The sequence below is a fragment of the Calliopsis andreniformis genome, chromosome 6, assembly GCF_051401765.1.
Source record: "Calliopsis andreniformis isolate RMS-2024a chromosome 6, iyCalAndr_principal, whole genome shotgun sequence".
Lineage (NCBI taxonomy): Eukaryota > Metazoa > Arthropoda > Insecta > Hymenoptera > Andrenidae > Calliopsis > Calliopsis andreniformis.
In genome coordinates this window covers 4,900,204-4,920,607 of record NC_135067.1, presented here as the reverse complement: position 1 = coordinate 4,920,607, position 20,404 = coordinate 4,900,204, and the positions used below count along the sequence as shown (strand labels likewise).

The 20,404-nt window shown below is 34.0% G+C and overlaps 3 protein-coding genes, 1 long non-coding RNA gene and 1 other non-coding gene across 17 annotated transcripts in view; 2 read left to right on the top strand and 3 right to left on the bottom strand.

Moving 5' to 3' along the window:
* Window positions 1–2,627: 2,627 nt before the first annotated feature.
* Window positions 2,628–2,820, bottom strand: LOC143181292 (U2 spliceosomal RNA). The gene has a single exon (XR_013002263.1). It is a non-coding gene; the product is annotated as a U2 spliceosomal RNA (small nuclear RNA).
* Window positions 2,821–3,260: 440 nt separating this feature from the next.
* Window positions 3,261–5,775, top strand: Der-2 (Derlin 2). Its single transcript, XM_076381515.1, has 6 exons — window positions 3,261–3,610; window positions 3,707–3,772; window positions 3,856–4,023; window positions 4,136–4,258; window positions 4,337–4,500; window positions 4,570–5,775. The coding sequence occupies exons 1-6, from the start codon at window positions 3,518–3,520 to the stop codon at window positions 4,670–4,672; spliced, it is 717 nt and encodes a 238-aa protein (XP_076237630.1). The 5' UTR covers window positions 3,261–3,517; the 3' UTR covers window positions 4,673–5,775.
* A 743-nt stretch (window positions 5,776–6,518) lies between these two features.
* On the bottom strand, window positions 6,519–8,971 carry LOC143181201 (protein phosphatase PTC7 homolog). 2 transcript variants are annotated; one of them, XM_076381514.1, is made up of 6 exons: window positions 8,729–8,968; window positions 8,418–8,637; window positions 8,097–8,276; window positions 7,811–8,009; window positions 7,469–7,725; window positions 6,519–6,706 (listed from the first exon to the last, which is right to left on the bottom strand). In XM_076381514.1, the coding sequence occupies exons 3-6, from the start codon at window positions 8,206–8,208 to the stop codon at window positions 6,657–6,659; spliced, it is 618 nt and encodes a 205-aa protein (XP_076237629.1). In that variant the 5' UTR covers window positions 8,209–8,276; window positions 8,418–8,637; window positions 8,729–8,968; the 3' UTR covers window positions 6,519–6,656. The 2 variants fall into 2 exon arrangements, with proteins under 2 accessions (XP_076237629.1, XP_076237627.1); XM_076381512.1 differs by having other exon boundaries at window positions 8,418–8,971.
* Window positions 8,972–9,480: 509 nt separating this feature from the next.
* Window positions 9,481–11,420, top strand: LOC143181203 (uncharacterized). Of its 3 annotated transcripts, none has more exons than XR_013002243.1 (4): window positions 9,481–9,608; window positions 10,432–10,565; window positions 10,915–11,027; window positions 11,320–11,420. It is a non-coding gene; the product is annotated as an uncharacterized LOC143181203 (long non-coding RNA). The 3 variants fall into 3 exon arrangements; XR_013002242.1 differs by lacking the exon at window positions 9,481–9,608 and adding an exon at window positions 9,876–9,899; XR_013002244.1 differs by lacking the exon at window positions 9,481–9,608 and adding an exon at window positions 9,884–9,962.
* Window positions 11,421–14,090: 2,670 nt separating this feature from the next.
* The window catches only part of Mmd (disintegrin and metalloproteinase domain-containing protein mind-meld), a 154,771-nt gene continuing 148,457 nt past the window's right edge, over window positions 14,091–20,404 (bottom strand). For 7 of the 10 annotated variants that reach the window (XM_076381506.1, XM_076381502.1, XM_076381505.1 and 4 more), the window contains 2 exons: window positions 19,510–19,683; window positions 14,091–14,970 (listed from right to left, as the gene is read on the bottom strand). In XM_076381506.1, coding sequence (XP_076237621.1) covers window positions 14,325–14,970; window positions 19,510–19,683 — 820 coding nt within the window. In that variant the 3' untranslated portion in view covers window positions 14,091–14,324. The remainder of the gene's footprint in view (window positions 14,971–19,509; window positions 19,684–20,404) is intronic. The other 3 variants (XM_076381510.1, XM_076381509.1, XM_076381511.1) reach the window with 3 other exon arrangements.

Below are 20,404 nucleotides of genomic sequence, written 5' to 3'. Positions count from 1 at the left end.
TTATTCTTCGCGTTTCGGCTCCCGAAGTCTCCAACACAGGAATCAGTCATCATCTCAAAAGGATCAGCAGGCATGCAACACTGTCTCTACTCACGTCATCAGAGTCTCGCGGGACTCTGGAAGTTTTTCGTAATGCGTCAAACACTGGCTCTAACGTATGAACGAACACTATATCCCAAGAGCAACAATGCTCTGCGAAACAAAAGCAAACTTTTCCCACAACGCAATAAACACACCCTATATGATCGCATTGCACGCGATCATATTAACAAAATAACAAGTAAATATCTAACTAAAGAAAACTAATAAGAAATTTCTCCGTAAGAGTCCTTCTTCAATTGCTTTCATTTCAATTACAAATAGAAATCTGTAACAGAAAAGGGTCACAAATTTAGTATCTGTAAACATATTAAAATAAATGGAAACATGTTCTACGAACTCGCATACATTAAAAAATTGTATTTTAATTCGAGGCAATATGTAAATATGATTAATATCAAGTGGAGAACAGAGTACTGTTACAAAAAGTAATTAAAATTATTTCAAAATATCAAATTTTTAATATAAAATTTTGTTAATAGAAAACTTCCATCGCGAGATGTAAATATGTAGTAGTAAAGAGTAAGTAAAACTATCAGTAACAATTTCTAGTAATTAGATATCAAGGGATAAAGTATCCTCACCTTAATTGAGGTGATAGTCATCAAATAACTAATGATTCTTCGTTCACATCACCTAACTCCTGAAATGGACCTTGGATGGAGGACGCCGACCATACTGTAAATTACATTGTCTTGAAAATTCTGAAGGCCAGGAACCATTTTAAACGTTTACAATATACGAACTTCCAGTAAAGCCAGATAAAAGTAGAGACAACAAAATCGTACAAAAAAATGTACCAGTTCGTTTGTGGTTTATTTCTTAACATATTCTTTTATATCATTTGCACTGTCAATATCCGTGTTTCTATCGTTGGAAAACTAAACCCGAATACTTCATGAAATTCGGAAGCTTATTGAAAGATACATATTAATATTAATGTATAAAGGGACGTAAGTACATTACATATTATCGACAAGCACAAAAATCCAACAAATTTTGCAATGAAACTACAGAAAATAATAAAAAACTTAGCACTATAATGAGCTCTGTGCTGTGGCGTCATTCCATTTGAAGTAGACTGCGCGCGCAGATTCGAGACTCGCAAGCATGTCGCTGGAGTTGCGATAGTATCGAATATCGCTTGCTTGGGTTCTATCACCCACCTGTTACGTATTACAGAATACTATAAAAATTAATCAAACGAATAGAATTCTATCTATATTTCGCTTCAGAACTGATGAGTATGTAAGTGTATTGTATGAAATGTATCGACTGAAATAAATGGAAATAATATTATTCATAATAAAATTAATGAATATGTATTATTAATTTCTGCATAACAACGCTATTTGAATTCTGTCGCCATTAATCTTAACATTTTCTAGCAATGTCCTCTAAGCAGTATAAAAAGATATGAAATTTAAGAAAATAAACTATACACTTTATTATAAAGTATGTAAAAATGAAAATGACATAAGAAATTCGTTAAATCTATGCAAAATTTCTGAATTATAGGAAACTATTGCGTTAAATCAATTATTAAGTACCTGTACAATCGAAGTACGTGAATCGAAAATTTGTCAAGCAAGTATTAATCACTAAATTATAGAAATTGGAGTAATGTTTTTATTAAATGTGTGATAGTACATTCAAATAGTACAGTGAACGCAATGAGTGTTATACGCGTCTGACACCCACCGTGTTCAGAAACGAAGCGATGCGTGCAATTAAATTCATAAAGATGTCTACCGAATTTGACAACGACGTCAAAATTAAATTTAAAAAACGTTATAATTATGTTTTATAATACCTAAGTAACATTAAGATTGACACGAGAACAAATGTATTTAATACACATTCTAGTTTTCGCATCCTTTTTTTTACGAATTTAAATTTTATTAGAATAAAAATGTTTATATATTACGTGAGATTTTTTATTTTCTACTTAATTTCTCGACGACCAGTTTCCACAAGTCATAATGTACCTATTTCTATTTTTCCTTTACTATCAAATATTATAATATATAAATTTATGAACCCGTATTATGGTTCTTTGTTTAGAACTTTTTAAAATAACTTTTCACTACTTTCTAATATGGATACATTTTAACTGTTTAACTCATAGAACAAACATACAAGAGCTTTCTCAAATGAATAATGTTACGTATAAATGTTCATTTTCTTTTATATTATTTTGTTTTTGCAAGTAGAGAGACAGGTGCGCGTCGGCGGGCGTCACAACGTTGATCGACAATTTTCAATGATTACACAATACTGTTTTATTTATTTTTATTTATAATCATTATACACGTATATACACCCTTAAGGGTAAGTGTACATTAATGAGTAGTGTATGCCTGGTAGTGTGGGCTGTATAAAAAATACTAAGGATAATAGAAAAGGTGGATTCATAAATTCGTTGAACAAATTTTTTCGAATTTCAAAATTTCTTTTTTCTGAAATGTTATTTTTGAAAAAACTCTTTCAAATATATATTTTTCTAGAAAGTGTTGTGTTTGAAATAAGATAATTGAGCCAATTCTGGCGGCACTGCAATGCCAGACCGACTCGCGACAGAGGTGGAGCAAGCTCCAACTGCTCCGTCAATTTCCAAAAATCAGATTAATATTCTGACTCCCCAATGGGGAGTGTATCAGATATTAAGCTGATAAGAACAGATACTACACTTTGATCTTAGCCATAAGGCCGAGAAGCGATACCTTTGTATGCTTAAACAACTTATTTATACACTACAACGATAAAATTAACTTTCGAGAAAAGACGCAGCGTAGCGGCGACACGGAGAAGTAACAAACTTCTAAGTAGAGGGCAGCATGATATTGGATGGAAAAAGCATTTAAAAAGAACTACAATTATATAATTATCTAACAAAGTATCTTTTACAATAAAATATATTAATAACTTGCATCGATTTTTAAATAAAATTATCGAATAAACGAAATCGCAATAAACTCATACGGTCAAAATCAGATCAGCTATGTATGAATTCTATAGTTGTATAATATATAGGGTTAAATATATGGTGCAGAGCAAAGACAATTAATTATATATTTCAATTCTTATGTTTATTGTTACATATAATTATAAATTTGCCATTAATTTGAACGAATCAAATTGATCGTTGTTTTTACGCGAAACAGAAGGGTCCACGAAATCAGTATCGATAAGGATGTAAAGTCGAGAGTTTTGCGTCATTCGATTGTGACTGAATTGTAACGAGGTTCACGTATTACGTGTACGAAACGGAACATAACAAATTTGTCGTGATGTGGGTAGCGATTAAATTTAGATAACGCACAGTATGACGGGCAACATGTGATAATAAACTGTAAAGGCGAAGAGTCTGGAAAAACTATTGGTCCTTGGGTGTATAGGAGATCATATTCACATACCAATGGCCTACCAAACTTTTCGGCAGGAGTACATGCAAATGCCTGTGGTGACACGAGCTTATACAACAGCTTGTGTCATCACGACTCTTGCTGTGGTTTGTAAAATAGCTTTTATTAAAGAATACCTTTACATATATAGAATATGTATTTCCTAAAAATAACCTAAGGATTACTTTGTCACATCATTCTAGCAACTGGATTTGGTATCTCCATTTCGACTGTATTTTAATCCTACATTGATAGTTGAACAATATCAGGTAAATAAGTCTTGTTTAGCAATGATTATCTGATAATCAATCATGGGACAAGTAGTAGTTATTATCTTAATTGGTTGTTTTAGTTATGGAGATTAATAACAACATTTTTATTCTTTGGAAACATGGGTTTCAATTTCTTCTTTAATATGATCTTTACTTATCGATACTGTCGAATGTTGGAGGAAGGATCTTTCCGCAGAAGGACAGCTGATTTTGTAATGATGTTTATTTTTGGTGGCATATGTATGATTGTATCCTTTTAATGTTTTTCAACAATCCTTATTATATAGAACAAAGTATTTGTTGTGTCATATTTTGTAATTCATGAAGTATATATTTCATATATTCCTGAACTTATTATAGACATTTGCATTTTTTGTTAACTTGTTATTCTTGGGTCATGCATTCACAATCATGTTGGTTTATGTTTGGTCGAGGCGAAATCCCTTTGTTAGGTTAAATTTCTTTGGACTCTTAACCTTTCAAGTAAGTTCGTATTTGCTTTGAAAACTTTTTGTATTGTATAAAATAATTATGTCATTTTCACCTGTGTTTTTTAAATAGGCGCCATATTTGCCATGGGTGCTACTTGGGTTTTCAGTACTTCTTGGTAATACGATATGGGTAGATCTAGTTGGTATGGCTGTTGGGCATATGTATTATTTTGCAGAAGATGTATTTCCACGTTTAAGAGGAGGTTTTCGTATTCTTAAGACTCCACAAATACTGTAAGTTGTGATGATGTACTAAATAAGGTACTTTTTTGAGAATACTGTAATAAATTCAATGCTTTTCAGTAAGACTTTGTTCGACGCACATCCAGAAGATCCAGATTATACTCCACCACCTGAAGAGCGTCCTGGTGGATTTAATTGGGGTGAAATAGCTAATGTGCAGTGATTCTAAATTTTGAGATCCTGCTTCCAAATCGTCTCTTACCAATTGGCATATCAAGTAAACTTTTATATTATTACATATACAATATTGTTCCTTGATTTTCCCAGTTACTAACAAAAGTACTAAATAGTTACACCTAAGTCTCTAAGAAACTTACATTGATAATAAGACTTCCAATTTTTTACAGGGGTTACAATTTTTCACAAGAAATTTTGGTATTGCATTTAATATAACTGTATGTTTTTCAGAAAATATTGTGCAAGAGATGCGTATTAAAAATTACACTTGAAAATAGTATTTCTCAAATAATAAACTATTGTGATACATTTATAATGCTCACGATCTCCAGAAACGAACATGAAAAATTTCGTACAGATAGCAAATTAAAGAATTTTGAATAGATACATTTAATTGCGCAAACTATAGGAAATCTGATTTACAAAATACCTACAAAGTACAAAATTTGAAACGTATATGTAAAAACATTTCGAATTGTTGTTTTAGGATTTCCTTATAATTTCGTTTAATATATGTAGTATATTCTTGATTTTATTCTGCTTTCATAATTGTTAAAATATTATGCACAATATGAACTTTTTCTACTTGTGCCTAATATAATATACAGTTTTAACAAAATATAAAAAGTTAAGGAAATGATATTCTTATCGTTTTTTGACGTATTTAGAAAAAGTATTTGCGTTATAACATTATAAAGCATTATTATTACTTTTTAAAGAACTATGAAATTGAAACCCCTGACCCCAAGAAATTTTATTGTAGAAGTCTCAATCGAACAATGTAAATATTTTTATTTATTCTCTTATTTTAAATAATTTCTTGGTCTTTATACCACACAGTATAATAGATTTGATACCACATTTGTCGACAGAATGCATAATATGTATTACTCATAGAATACATCACAGTTTTATTATGGGCATTTCAAGAGACCAGTGAATGTTCAATGAATCATGAAATAGCATTCCTTTTCTTATTGATGTTTGTAGCTTGTGCGTGTAAATGAGGAACAAAGTCTAATAAGTTGTGAAAGATAGATATGTATATATACATTGATTAAAGTGATTACATCCGTTTTGTATACCAGATTGCTTGTAGTTTTTATATGAATGTAATCCATAATCCTAAAATTTATTTTCTTCCTCATATATTAGAATCGTGACTACCTTTTTGTTTTGAGACACTATGTTACACTGTGATGTATTCGTATTACTAATCAACCAATTGCATTCAAACATACAGTGGAGCGATAAATTGGTCGAATTTATTGTGACAAGATGTACGTCGTTAACAAAAGCCAAAGCATTATAAATGAATTTCCACTTCGAGCATTATTTATGACGTACTTTATAGTCGTTTTGTACATACTAGATGAAAGTTATTTATATGACTATTGCAAGGAAATAAAATGGTTCGGTTTAGTTTAACATTATTGGTGTACATGTTGTATGTCATTAATTTGTACGTAATGTTATGTATTCAACTTTTTTTTATGTAAAAGAATTAATGCATTTATTTAATTTTCAATTGAACTTCGAAGACATTCAATTTTTGTATAATTTTTAAAGCTGTTACAATCTTTTTAACGTTTATTATATACAGATAATTAGTGTTCACCTATAGTGCATTACAGTGTTGCATGGTTGCGTTATTGTGCCATATAATGCATAGTTATAATTTCGATCTCAGTAAAAATGAAACAAACTTGAAATTTTTTGTCTCTACATGTCTGTATATGCTTAAACAAAATTATATTTGCACAAGTTTTTGTGTTTTTTTTTGAAAATGACACTTCTTTACACTGATTATAAAGAAGATTGATGCGATAAAGAATGATTTACAAAACCATTTATTTAGATTTAAATAGTAAATGATTACCATAACGGAATATAATGATGTATAATTAGGTACATATACGCAATGACATGGACTATAATACAATGATCAAGACTCTATTGTACATATTTTATTATATTGCCACCGTTGCTAAAAGCACTGTAATGTCATCTGGTTTACCACCTGAAAAATACAAAACACACATTGTGGCTACAAACAAATTTTTCAATTTATTTATGTTATCCTATGGCATACTTCTGCTAATTAAGTTTACAGACAAGAGTGAATGAAACTAAATATTTTATTCAATTCATCCTTTTGAAACATTGCGTTTATTAGTTTAATTATTAAGCTAGGTACGGATACTACGAGACTGCCTCGCGAGACAAAACTATCTCGACGTGCGATGTCTTCTAACAATGTACATAAAAAGGAGAACTATCTAAATGTATTTGTAGAAAAAATAAAAATATCAGTTCTTTCATGTACATTATAAGGAGGTAGTGCACGTTGAAGCATGCTTGCCCTGCAGTATTTGTGAGCAGTTTTAAGTATTTGCCTATGACAGATGAAGTACTGATTATGTATATAACATATGCTAAATATCATTTACTAAAATTGTTACATTTAAACTAAACGATAAATTTGTTAATAAAAAATTGTTCATTCTAGTTTTAAGAGGTAAAAAAATAATTAAGATATTATAGAAAGAAAGTAATGCTAATACAAATTTACAACCAAAGTATAAAGGATAGGTACACACATAAGATATAAGGAATTGTGAAATGTATCCTATAAATGAATTAAATATATTTTTTACTAAATATTACGTGTATTATAAGTGGGAAAAGACTACTGAATTAATTACTGCTTAATTTCTGTACTTTGCAAATAGTTATCAATGAAATTAATAGAAATTATTTATATCAAATATAATTTACATACCTATAGTGTCAATTCCATTCTCTCTAGCACTTTGGGCAAATGGAGACATAAATGCACCATCAAAAGCTAAACTACGAGCCATCCAGGCTATTGAATTGGCAACTCCTTGTATTTTTGTAGGATCTCTTTCTCCTTGAATTTTACGCATTTCAGTTACAAGCAGTTGATCAGGCACATTATCGAATACTCCATCTGTAGCTAACAGGATCACATCACCATCTTCTACCCCAAAACTTGATGTATCTGCAGACTCTGGACTGAAACAACAACAGATTCATTGTAATAAACATTTGGAGAATTTTATACAAGATTTACACGTTTTATTTATAAAAAATGTAATACCTGTCGCTAAGTACCAGATCAGAATGTCCTGGAGGCGGAAGAGACAACTGAAATGGAGTATTAAAATAATGCTGTTGTTCGGAAGAACGATGAACTACTTCCCCTTTCCGTACAACTACGAAACCACTATCACCAATATTAGCTGCATAAATGCTGCTCGTCTCTTTATTAAGAACTATAACACATGCAGTACTGCTACCTAAAATGATTTTTAGTAATTTAAAGTTTATAAAAATATCTTAGAACATAGAGGCTTCTGAATAGCCTTACAAAAAATGATGTTTACCTAGTATAGGTTGTTTATTTTCTAATAATTCATAATAACTACGTGCTAATAATCCAGCTGGTTCAGAAGGGGTGAACCTGCCCATAGTGACCAATCTTTCGCAAGTACTCATTAGAAAACTAGAGAATTCTCCCGGGTCTATTCCATAATGTCTCCATCCACCTACACCATCCGCTACCCCTAAAACATCCATGGAAACCTTTGAGCAAGTTAACAGCAGCGATCCTTGAGTTTTTCAAGAAAAATTCCTTTGTTGATCCAACAAACTGGAAACGTTCTCACGGAACGTCCTATTGCGAAATGTTGTCAAACTGACATTACCTATCACTTCGACAGCCTTGAATTTGGCACTGAACCAAGCATCATCACCGAACTGACCCTTTCGTATACGTCCTCGCGTAAAGTCTTTTGGGAAACCACATACTGCTGAGATGAAGGATGCTTCGCGACGTTTATTCACATTGGGATCGGCGCACGCTGTATAGTTTGATATGCCGTTCCATATCGCCCGAGACAACAACCTCCCGGTCCAATAAATGGACTGCATCGTATGGTGAGGTTCAGATTTTCGTGACGCACATTTTTAACAACTAAACGACGTATCTGCATGAAAGTGCAGTCGATTCACAAACCTATTAGAGGCATTTTTCAATGACACTGTCGCCAGGTGCGTGTAACGTCGTTCAAACTTGTCGTTTGGTCTCCTCGAAGCACTCAGCATCTATTGCACTGTTCTCAAGTCCCGATTCAACGCTCGAAGAAACAGCAATCTGCGATCGCGATATTCTCGACTGAAATTGTCTTCTACTGGGACGTGAATCGAGAAAGTATCTCTGCCTCTGCTCTTGCTCTTCTAACGGATCAACCTGAACTACTATTAGTATTGCACCTATATGACTGCATTGCCCTGCTGCTAGCTTCACATCTATCTTGAGCGGGGAAGAACTCGTCGTACCGTTATCGTACTCGTAGAGAATGTCGTCACCGCGGAGAAAGAGCGTCGACTGAAAGTTTATCGGACACTGGGAACATTGTCTGAACTTCAGAATTCGTTACGTAAATGTGAAGAGACTTCGATTCTTCACTATTGAAAATATTGTATCAATGAAACAATGTTATGTTCTATTATGGTTTTGACGTAGATGCTATTTCGAAATGATTGCGGTAATAATTTATTTTTGTTATCATTTTTTTGTTTCTCATTGACACTGTTGTGTCTTTCTAATGTAAAAAGTAAAATCAAAATTTTATGATCGGTAGAGCATGGTATTAACACATGGTACTAGCGAGGATTGTGAAGTTAGTTAGTTAACTCGAATAAAGACGTCGCTTTCGATTCTCGTCTATTATCGAAATTTTAAATGATTCTCATTTGTAGTTTGTGCGACAATCATGGGTGCGAGACTAAGATTGCTTTTAGAGAGATTTGTCGTTGATTCTCATCGTCAGTTCGATGGACTCTGGCCATATTAGGCACACCTATGTTATTAAAATATTTACGATATAAAAAAGGTTTGTTACTTTCATATTCATTTTTTTCTAAATACTAATACAGAACATCTATAGTTCGTATGAACAATTTATTTTGTTCTGAGAAAGTATGTTGAAACTTATTATTGTTATTTGTGATCTGAAAATGTATAATGTGATGTAAAATAAAAACTTTTAATACAGTGGTATTCGTCTACTAAAAATTATACAGATTGAAAAACGTGTTACATGTTAGTTTTGGTAGTCATATATATGTGTTCAAATTTCGTATGATGTCATTCGGTCTAAGGACGTTGTGGAGGTTAGACATAGGTATCTTTTGTTGTATTAAACTTATTTAATCTTGCTTGTAGCGATTCTTGATAATTCATAAAAGTACGTATTTTTAATTTTAATATTCTGTAACGCATTTCGTGGAAAATTTACCTTAATTGCAGTAATTTTCATGATTAATACTTGCTTCAAAAATTGATATTTTGTTTCTTACATTTTATCAAATTTTGTCCTTTATTTTAACAAATTTATATAGATTTAACGAATTTTAAATGTCGTTTCTCTATTTGCACTTCTTATTGTAAGATGTAGTTGATTACTATCTAATTTTTTAAATTTCATCTTTTTATATTATTTCAAGTAGATCGTAGTTAGAAAACTTTGGTTAAGCGTAATGGCGCCAAAATTCAAATAACCTTTGTTTCAGCTTTGCATAAATTGATAGTATTTATTTACTTATAATGCATTTTGTAGACTAGAATTACACTTTTATAGTTTCTGAAGCCAAATAGCATTATGTTAAGTGTATTTTACTATCTTTTTTATTGTATTTTTGTATTGCATGTAACAGGTGTGTGATAGAAGATCTTGAGCGAGCGAGTTTCGATACTATCGCAATTTGAGTGATATGCTTGCGATTCTCGAAGATGCGTGCGTAGGCTTCTTCGAATGGAATGACGCTTGATTGTAGAGCTCATTATAATGGTAAGTTTTATTACTATTTTTCTTAATATTATTGCAAAATTTACTGAAATTTCGCGTATTTCGAATGTATTTGATATATTTTCGTGTAATTACATTCTAAATTATGTGTATCTTGCAATATGTCTTCAAAATATATGAAATATTGAAACCAACATTCAAATGATAGAAACGCAAATACTAGAACATGTACAATGTTGGAAAACTGCTTAGAAATATAACATGAATAAATTAGTTTGTTGCTTTTCAGTCCCTTTTACGATTTTATTGTTTTTGCTTAATTTTGTGTTGTAAACATTTAAAATATAATTGTTCTTGCCCTTATAAGTGATTAAAGTAATTTAATTTATAGTAATGCCTAATGTTCCGTCATCCAAAGATTGTATGTCGTGGACGAAGGGTCGTCACCTCTTTGATGGATTTCAAGGAGGCAAGATATGTCTTTAAAGTGTTACGAATATTAGTGTGAGTATACTGTACCTCTTAATATCTAATCACTGTTAATTACTACTAGTTCTTATATTTACGTTTTATGAGTATTTATATTTAATATTATAATATTTTTATTAAAAATTTATTCAATATTTTAAGAAAATTTAGATTAATTTTCATGATTCTATTTTATTTTATACAGTTGAAACATTTATATAGTTCTTTAAATTAAATAAGTTTTTTGCAATATATTATGATTTAATACATTACATTTGTATTTGTATAAATTGAATTATTTTAAACTTGTGTTTTTGCTCTGTTACAGGTTTTTTTATTGAAATTGAAATTCACATTCTAGAATGTAAAGGATAATGTAAGCATCGTTTTATTTTATTACAATTTTAAATAAAATTTAATTAAAACTTATTTTTTAATTTTTACGATTTCTTTAAATTTAGTCTCAGTAGATCGCCTCTCTCGGTAATTCGTCGAGCTGTCTTCATCCAGTGAATGTTAAGGTAACACATGTTTTTGATTCCTCCAGTCATTCGATCATGTCATAGGATGCTAAAGTCCGAAGTGGCACGGATGTCTGGTTGTATTTTTTGTTGTGTTGCAAGCATAGTGACCATGGGTATAGTTTTATATCCGTGAGTAGTAATATTTCTTTTTGTGTATTTATTAGTTCAGGCTAGGGTCTTCTTGTACATCACGTTTTTTAACGAGATAAATGCTTTTCTGTAATGTTGGAAAAATATTAATTTGTCTTCGAATATCCATCATTGTAAAAATATTGAGTAGAATGTTAGTAGACATTTATAAAACAAGATATATATAAGCCAATGTGATTATTATGTAGTTGAGAAGTCGAAGATCCTCTGATTTCACAATTGTGAAAATTATAAAATGAAAATATTTGCTATTATTATATTAAAATATACTATCTAGAGTTTTATATAACAGAACAAATATAGTATGATTTGAATTGCATAAACAATTATTTAATCTTTTTAAAGGAATGTTGAAGTATAATACTTTTCCTATGCAATAGCTTGATAAAAAATATATTTCATTTTGTGTACAAGAAGACCAATTCGTGATGAATAGATTTCATTGTCAAATAATGAGTACTAAGGGCAACTTTTTTTAGAAATTTTACTTTGACAATGAAATCGTCCGAAGTTGAGTTAAAATTTTGAAATTTTTAAGTACAATTTTTGATTGAAATAGTAAGTACCTACTCTTTCTTCATAAAGAGAATTTCAAGTTGAATCATTTTTTTAATAAATAGAATTTGAAGTAAAGTAATTTTTACAATAAAAACTTTTAAGTAGGAATTCGTCTTCGATAAATTTACTAAAGAATTGAATCTTTTTTTTTTACTAAAGAATTTTAATAAATGAAATCTAAATTGAAAATGAAAGATACTATTAGACCGTTATATTCACTGTATTAATCATTCTTTTTAGCTCAGGATTTTCAGCTATTTATCCATTGCTTTCGGCTCATTCACGTGCTCAGGTGCTACTTGAGTGAGTGGAGACAATGGGGCACGATGATTTAATCATAAGATTTTAATAATATTTCATAGCGACTGGCACTGGTTAGTGTATTTTATTGCTATTCATGATGCAATATGTATGTATTTTGCAGAATACGTGCATACATAAAATGATGATAAATACACAGTGTGTATCATTAATTACTGTACTATGTAGTCAGTAAATCACTACATCACATTAAATAATTTTTGCTATTTATCTAAACTTGCACTCCTCTGCAATGGTCGCTAGCCTTTGCCAGTTGATTTCAGGAAAATGGTACGTACCTTAGAGTGTGCTTGTTGTATGTCAAGCTCGGGTGATGGAGGCGTCCCGAGATGTCCTCTCTAGTGTAGGCTCTTGCACCCGGGTGTTATGTGTGAGAATCGTCACTGTTTTTTGCCCACTTTTTAAATATAGGTTTAGGCAGGCAGGTAGCTTACTTTCTGGTATGAGTGTTAAATGTACGTAGGTAGGGCTAGGGCAGGTCATCACAATCTTTCTGATCGGGTAGGCGCATTCTCGTGTAGTGACTTACCTCTGAGATTAATCCATTTGTAGAATCGAGGTGAAATTGGCGTGATGAAGCATGCCATCATCGCAGTTTTTGTTTTCAGCTTTTCAAATCCAGCGACAGTGCACTAGGGTCGCTGACTCGCGTTCAGAAAAATAGGTTCGAACGTTGTACTTGAGATTCTGCATCCGAACACGAACAGAAACTCCCTGGGAGTTATTTTCACGTAATCTCTGGTTGTGTTGAGCGAGATATCCGAACTTGTGGACCTTAGTTTGTTCTTACTGTATCGGGGAATCTTAAGCACCTAGAGTTAAGTTTTAACTGGGTGGGTCGCCCGAAGAAAGAAGTCGAAGAGTCCTTGCAAGAATGGGAAACTACTAATGGCTTGCCATTTTCGGATGGGGAGTCATTATTGTTATTACTTTGTCACTATGCTTGCTTTAGTTTTGTAGTAATAGTAATAGTAGTATTAGTAGTAGTAGTTTGATTGGATCAGCCATGTGCTGATACAACAATTAAGCCAATCCTAGTTTGAATTAGAATTGCGTCAGATAGAGATCCTGATTTGAATTAGAGAAGAAATACCTACATATAAAACACGAGTTAAATGAAAAGTCGATTATTAATCACGTGTTTCGTCGATGAAATTGATATTTTTACAGAAAGTGTTTTGGAAATTGTTTTTGATTGATTCGTTTACTTTTTATAAGATTCGATACGTGGATTGAATTAAAGGAAAGAGGCATGAAGAAATATAAATTAACGAGAAAGAACGCGATTCTTTTTATTTTACGTAACGAGGTACAGAAACATCGGGTCAAAAAGAAGAAATATAATGATATTTTTGAATGGAAATGTCTATCAAGGCAGTTTAATCGGTTAGTCGTTTCGCGCGCTTCGATGGACGATATCATATCGGATACGTTCGTTGCGATGGCGCGGTGTATACTCTTGAACAGTTTCCACTTTCTTCGGATAAGGGGGACAATTTGAAACGGAATTTCGATATTCAGGGGGCGTAAGAATAACAGCGACCCATTCGTTTGAGTAAATCGCTTTACTAATGTTTATTAATAAACATTTCATATAGATTATTTTAATTCATTCATAATTTCAATACCTGTCTGCTTGTTGTTGTTGTTTCTCTTGTTGTTCTCGATGCCGCAATCAATGAGTTTATCGTTATTTACACTATTCAGTATAAAATGCGAGTTCAAGATTAAATCACACCACTATGTTTTATGGACACTATCTGTCATCGATTAATAATCATCAATGCTTGTACTCGGGAAAATGCGTAGGGGGCAGTAGGGCAGTATTTTCGTTATCACTAGTGTTGTTGGTATTTAATTCTTTAGGGGAACCATTATTTATGTTACAATCTAGACTAAATGTATCGTCTAGTGGGCATTTGTTAATATTAGGCAAGTGATTAACATCGATTCCACGAACGTCGGGGAGGAGCTTTTGTTGTTGTTGTTGTTGTTGATGATGGGATTGAGCATTTTCAGTCTCGTCGTTGTCGAGACCGTCGTCAGTGTGGGGCGGGGATGGATAATAGCCGCGCTGCTGTATTGGCAGTTGTTGTTCCACCGGCAGTTGGTGTTGTTGTTGTTGACATTGATGCTGTTGTTGCGACGACGACTGCGGCGGCTGCTGCGGCTGCTGGGGCTGCGGCTGCGGCGCGTGATGGTGGTGGTGGTGGTGGTGGTGGTGGTGATGGTGGTGGCCCTGCTGGCGGTGCTCACATTGCGCGTGATGATGCTGGATCGTCATCGTCTCACTACCACCAGTCATCGCGGGCGGCGGCGGTGGCGGCGGCGGCGGCGGCGGCGGCTGCTGCTGCGGCGGTCGGTGCTGCACTCCGTCCTCGCTACTCCATCGGGCTAATTGTTGTTGAGCTTGAATAAATGCATCACTAGAAAATAACAAGATTACACGAGCCCATTGGATCTATTCCATGACCACTAATGCTGCATACGCACGCCACGCGGTACCGCGCGGACAAATTCGCCTCCGATAAGCTCCTAATCGTCAATCCTCCCCCTCCACTTACCTTACCCTTGGCCCAGTGCAACGCACTTGTACACCTGTCTTTGATGAGCAGTCCTGTCCAAAGGCATATGCATCGCTACGGTATGTAAAGTATCCCCTACGCGATGGGATTTACCTCGCGACATGACTCGAGGCAAATGGTGGGTCTGAGACCACTTGGAATTATTTCGAATCTTTTTGTCTTTTCGAAGATCGAATTAAAGTCAAAATGATTCGAAATGGTCTGGTTCCATCACTAGTCGCGAGACATGTCTCGAGGTAAGTCTCATCGCGTAGGTAATACTTTAGAGAGTCATTTTGCCACGGAGAAAGCATTGGTACCTTTGTTCAGAACAATTAAGCCTGAGAATGAAAAGAAAAAATCGAATTTGCGCGGCTTTGTTTGAAAAATTAGCCTTTAACATTGTGGATTAATTTTGTATGAATTAGTTTCTGTGAAAATAATTTTTGAGCTTCCACAGGGGTCCTGAAGTTTTAATTGTTTATTTCTTTAAATATATTTTCAAAATTCTATATATATTTACTTTTCTGTGTTCCTAAGATCAAGAATAAGTAATCCTTCATGTTTCTTCTAAGAATAAAGTACATTAAAGGTTTTTTATACTCTTATCGTGTGATAAAATGTCTTTGCAATTTGAAATGTTTTAGAGGAGAAAATTTTTAAATTTTTATAAAATTTTATTGAATTAAAAAGAAGGTATTTAGAACACTAGTAAAAATAGTAATATTTGAGCAACTTGCGATACCTTCAAAAATATACTTTAGCTAAAATATGCTTACAATTACTAACAGGTAATTTTAGTCTACTGTTAGAGTTCTCCATAAGTAAAAAGAAATGTATATTTCGTTTCGACATATTAGTCATTCAACCTCCATGTGCCATTGGTATGTTATGTAGTGTGTCAAAAATCATTTTCATTTATGTGATTAATCGCGTGGACAGGACTGCGTGTTCGTGTGCAGGGCGAATAATGCGAGACGTTACAATCTCTGATACAAGGAAGCAGCAAATAGTAATAAGGTGATTAAATGTCCCGAATTTTTTAACAGGAACATGTTTAGTTAAATGCAAACGCTTTTGAGCACATTTTCCTAAAAAATGAACACTATCAACACTAATGCAATTTTGTTATTTTCAATTTTTGTCGTATTTTGAACAATAGAATCTCCCTGACCTCATTTATGCCATAACTTACAGCTTTGTTCATATATTACTTAGAAATTATATTTATATAGGAACATTTTTTAATTTCTTGGGAGTTTATTGTTAGCAGTAACATCTCGATTAATCTGCACTTCGTGGAGCTTCATATATGCATGAGTTATTCGGTCATGATCGAAAGATAGGGTAAAGGCATTCAGTATTGCCTAACACATAATATCGTCATTCGTAATATTTCAAGAAGTAAATATATTGATATCTGCTAGCGATGAACTGACTATCCTACATGATTGTTCTAGTCAAGTATGACGAGGCAAATATATTGTCTGAGAATCTTGATAGTAGACAAATTTTAGGCTTATGAGTTGAAAGGATTCAAAGCTAGTATTTCTTCAATTAAATAAAAATAGAGAAATTTATTTAACTGTGACAGTTTCACGTTACATCTGTTAAGGAAAGCAGATTTTTTGTGTTTTGATGAATGCACACTCAATATCACATATTAGAAATGTTTAAAATACCACCTGAATCTTGGAATGTCACAAAATCATGATCTGATGTCCAACGTGTACGCCTGAACGTAAAAACTCTGAGCTTGTATTTGAAAACAGCGGAACCTCGATAAACCGAGTTTCACTATATCAATACTTATTCACAGCCTCTTTTATTCAAGGTTACTGTTATTCAATGTCATATCAATCAGGACACAGTAAAACATTGGTTAAGACTTCCGTTAAAATGATTTTTTAATTACAATGGACGATATCAGGTGCTTCCCCTTCCCTATAACGCATGCATATACGTGGACGCGTACACAGAAAGCGTTCTAGCCAAGAATGCGCGCGTGCGAAGCTTTGCGATTGCCCATTGAACACATCGTACTTGATCGTGTACAGCTAAAGCTGTGATCAAACAAGGAAGGGAGCCTTCAGATAAGGATAAGTGCGGATCGTTCTAGCGCGTCGTAAACCGCAGATAATCGATCTCCTCGCGAACAAATCGAACCCCAAGAAGGGGTCCTCGTCGAGTTTTCAGCGTACCCCTGTGCGACTCGCAAGTTTCCACTATATCGCATTTGCCTCGAGGCGGGCACGCTACGGATGCTTGCAACGCTTTTCGGCCATTCAACAACAGCCTATATACACATGTTGAAATGATCTTTGCCGTCGATCGCCAGCACATTCACAGCGCATTGCAGAAGCAGCTAGAACAGTAGAGTAGCATGCGAGGGTTTGTGTGTTGGATCTCGTGGAAACTCGAGAAGTGCAACGTTCTTTATGATTTTTCATTTCGGTTCGTCCACAGACCCGGCTAGAGATCGACTTGCAAAGGAGGATGGTGAGATGCAGTCGATTTTCAGGATATTCTGAGAAGAAAGTAGTATCCCACATAGAGAACCGTTGGCAAACTTTGATAAGCCTTTTGCGATCCGAGTTATTATTATAGCTATGTTTATATTATACAACTTTTGATTAGACCGAGTTGTGCAACTTGAAATCGATGAAAGTTGATCGGGTAAACACAATTTCAATCAAGTTGAAACGATTTCTGATTGTTTGAAATAGTCCATTTGTCTGTTTTTGGTTGAACGACTTGATCGGCTGACCAGAAGTTGCCTAATGTAAACGCAGCTTAATAATTGCAATATGAACCATTCAGATGACAAATTGATCAACTCCATAAAATTGAAAAGTATAGAAAAAGTATGATAGAATATTTTTAAATTAAAATTAAGCTTAAAGTGAATAAAAGTATGTAGCATAGTAAATTGTTTAATATATGATTAGTTTTGTTTCTAGTACATTGAATTCTCTTGGTTAAGAACTTGAAATTTGTCAGAATGGCTTTAGAAATATATTAAATATTATCTAATAGCCAGGGTAGTCTGATACTTTTCAGGGGAAAACGTATCATTTGACCTATTTACAAATCACATAATGTCAGTTAATAGCTTACATTAGTTAGTAACATATACACTGCAACATATAAAACTGCTAACTAATGTAGCAATCTTATCATTTTTCGTCAATAGATATAAATAATTAGCAGCTATATTTTTCAGTTTATGGAAAATTGACTATCAATCTCACGTTCCAGTGACAAATGAGAATATCTACAAAAATGGAGTTAATCAGTTTGGGAGCTTTTGAAAGGCTCATATGATGACAATTTCCACCACATCTTGTGTGTTCTGGACTTCATAGAACTTATTTAATCCTCCCTTAGGAACTTGGATTATTTACGACTAACAAGGGAAATCACTTTAGTGTCATCTTCCGATTTTCATTAAACTTGGTATACGAGTAGTGCATCGAAAAACATTAGACTTGTGTCTTCTTTTAGTAGCTGATATTCATGCTTAAGGGGCGAAAATCATTCCCAAAGATGGGGTGGAAAATATATTTTCGTAAATATCTCAAATTTCGGTTACGTTATGTTACTGCTTATAAAAACCTACGTATTTTATATATTTATCATTTTTTTGTACCTGCTTTAGTTTGCGAGATATTTACGAAAATGTATTTTCCTCCCCAACTTTGGGGGACGACTTTCACCCTCAAAGCATGAATATCAGTTACTAAAAAAATACATGTCTAATATTTTTCGATATTCTACTCTTATACAAAGTTTCGCCAAAGTCAAAAGATGACACTAAAGTGATATTCCTTGTAAGACCATTTTCTTTCTTTAATTTTCTCCAAGGTAGGAAAGGACCAGGACTTATGTCCTGCCTCTGAAAAAAGTTTAAGATAGTCAGATTCTGTATTGAAGGTCTCTTTTGGATTTTTTAAAACAGAAAAACATGGAGAACGATTGTTTGTAAATAGCGTTAACAAAATTAAAAATCGACCATTTTCTACCATCCTCCTTCCATCGAATGGAAAGTACAAGAGGTATGCCGAGTCTATTTATATTCCGTTCAGACGATGATATTTGGGATAGTGTATCATTCTCGAAGATCGTGGATCTCTTAATCGATTTTCGTTCAACGTACTCGCGTACATGCACCGATCCTTATCTGAATGCGCGCGTTCACCATAGTGATGGGAATTAGTCTCTGGTCCGTAGAGTTCCTGGATAATTTAGAAGGGCGTATCTCGATTCCCAACACTAGTACGCGATGGACTGGTAGGGCTTGCGGGGGGTGGAGTTTGCACGTCAATCACGACGATTCACTACGGCTCAACTGTCTTTTTATCTACGAAGCCCGCGGTTCGTTATTGAAAGAATCTGCGATACCTTTCGCTATCGGGCGTATCACCCCTAGCGTTTGAGCCTCTGTCAGGATCGGCAGTCGCGTAGAAACCCTCGTCCTCGGGTTGGGCGTGCGGAAGGGTGCCGTAAGGACTTCGAGACGATGGCTGGCGATATCTACCGCAGGTATCGTCGCGGCCGCGGCTAAACCTTCTGCTTCTACGTAGGAAATCGAATCAGTTCCTTTAGAAGTGTACATTCAGGCTTATCGTGCATCGATTCGCCGCCTCACGGTCCCCCTGGTTACGGGTCAAACCGTGGACGTCTTATGGGGGTTCTCGTGATTAGTTTTTATATCCCAAATAGCTTCTCTACGCAGATGTGTACGCGGAACTCGGCGAGATACGGTATAAACAGACTCTGCATGTGTTTTTCTTTATCTCGACTGTTTTTCTTTGTCGTTGTTTCTTTTCTTTCTGACAAACGGAATACTGTCGATGCAAGTCAATTTGCCTCCCTCCGAGCGATCATCGGGATCGTGTAAATCGTTGGTAGAAATTTCGCTGCAACGCGACTACGCTAAATGCTACTGTAACCATACACGTGTCACGGATGTCTGTACTTGGCGCAAGTTCGAAAGCACAAGATACAAAAAAACGAATTGGCGAGAGAAGGAAAAAATGTAAGCAACGACGCATCGATGACAGCGAGTTGTGCCAGCAGTGTGAGAAATCGTCATCGAACAGTAGACAAGTACGAAAAGAAAGTTCGTCGAGTAGTCTCATCCCTGTGAACTTCTTTAGATATTGCGCTAGGCACTACTTTGAGACGTCTTTGAAATCCTAAAATATCTCATGTGTTAACAGGGAGAGCCCCCATAACTCTCACGTTTGGATGGATTTCCGTTTAGTAGTGAGGAATAATTAAAATTAATTAAAGA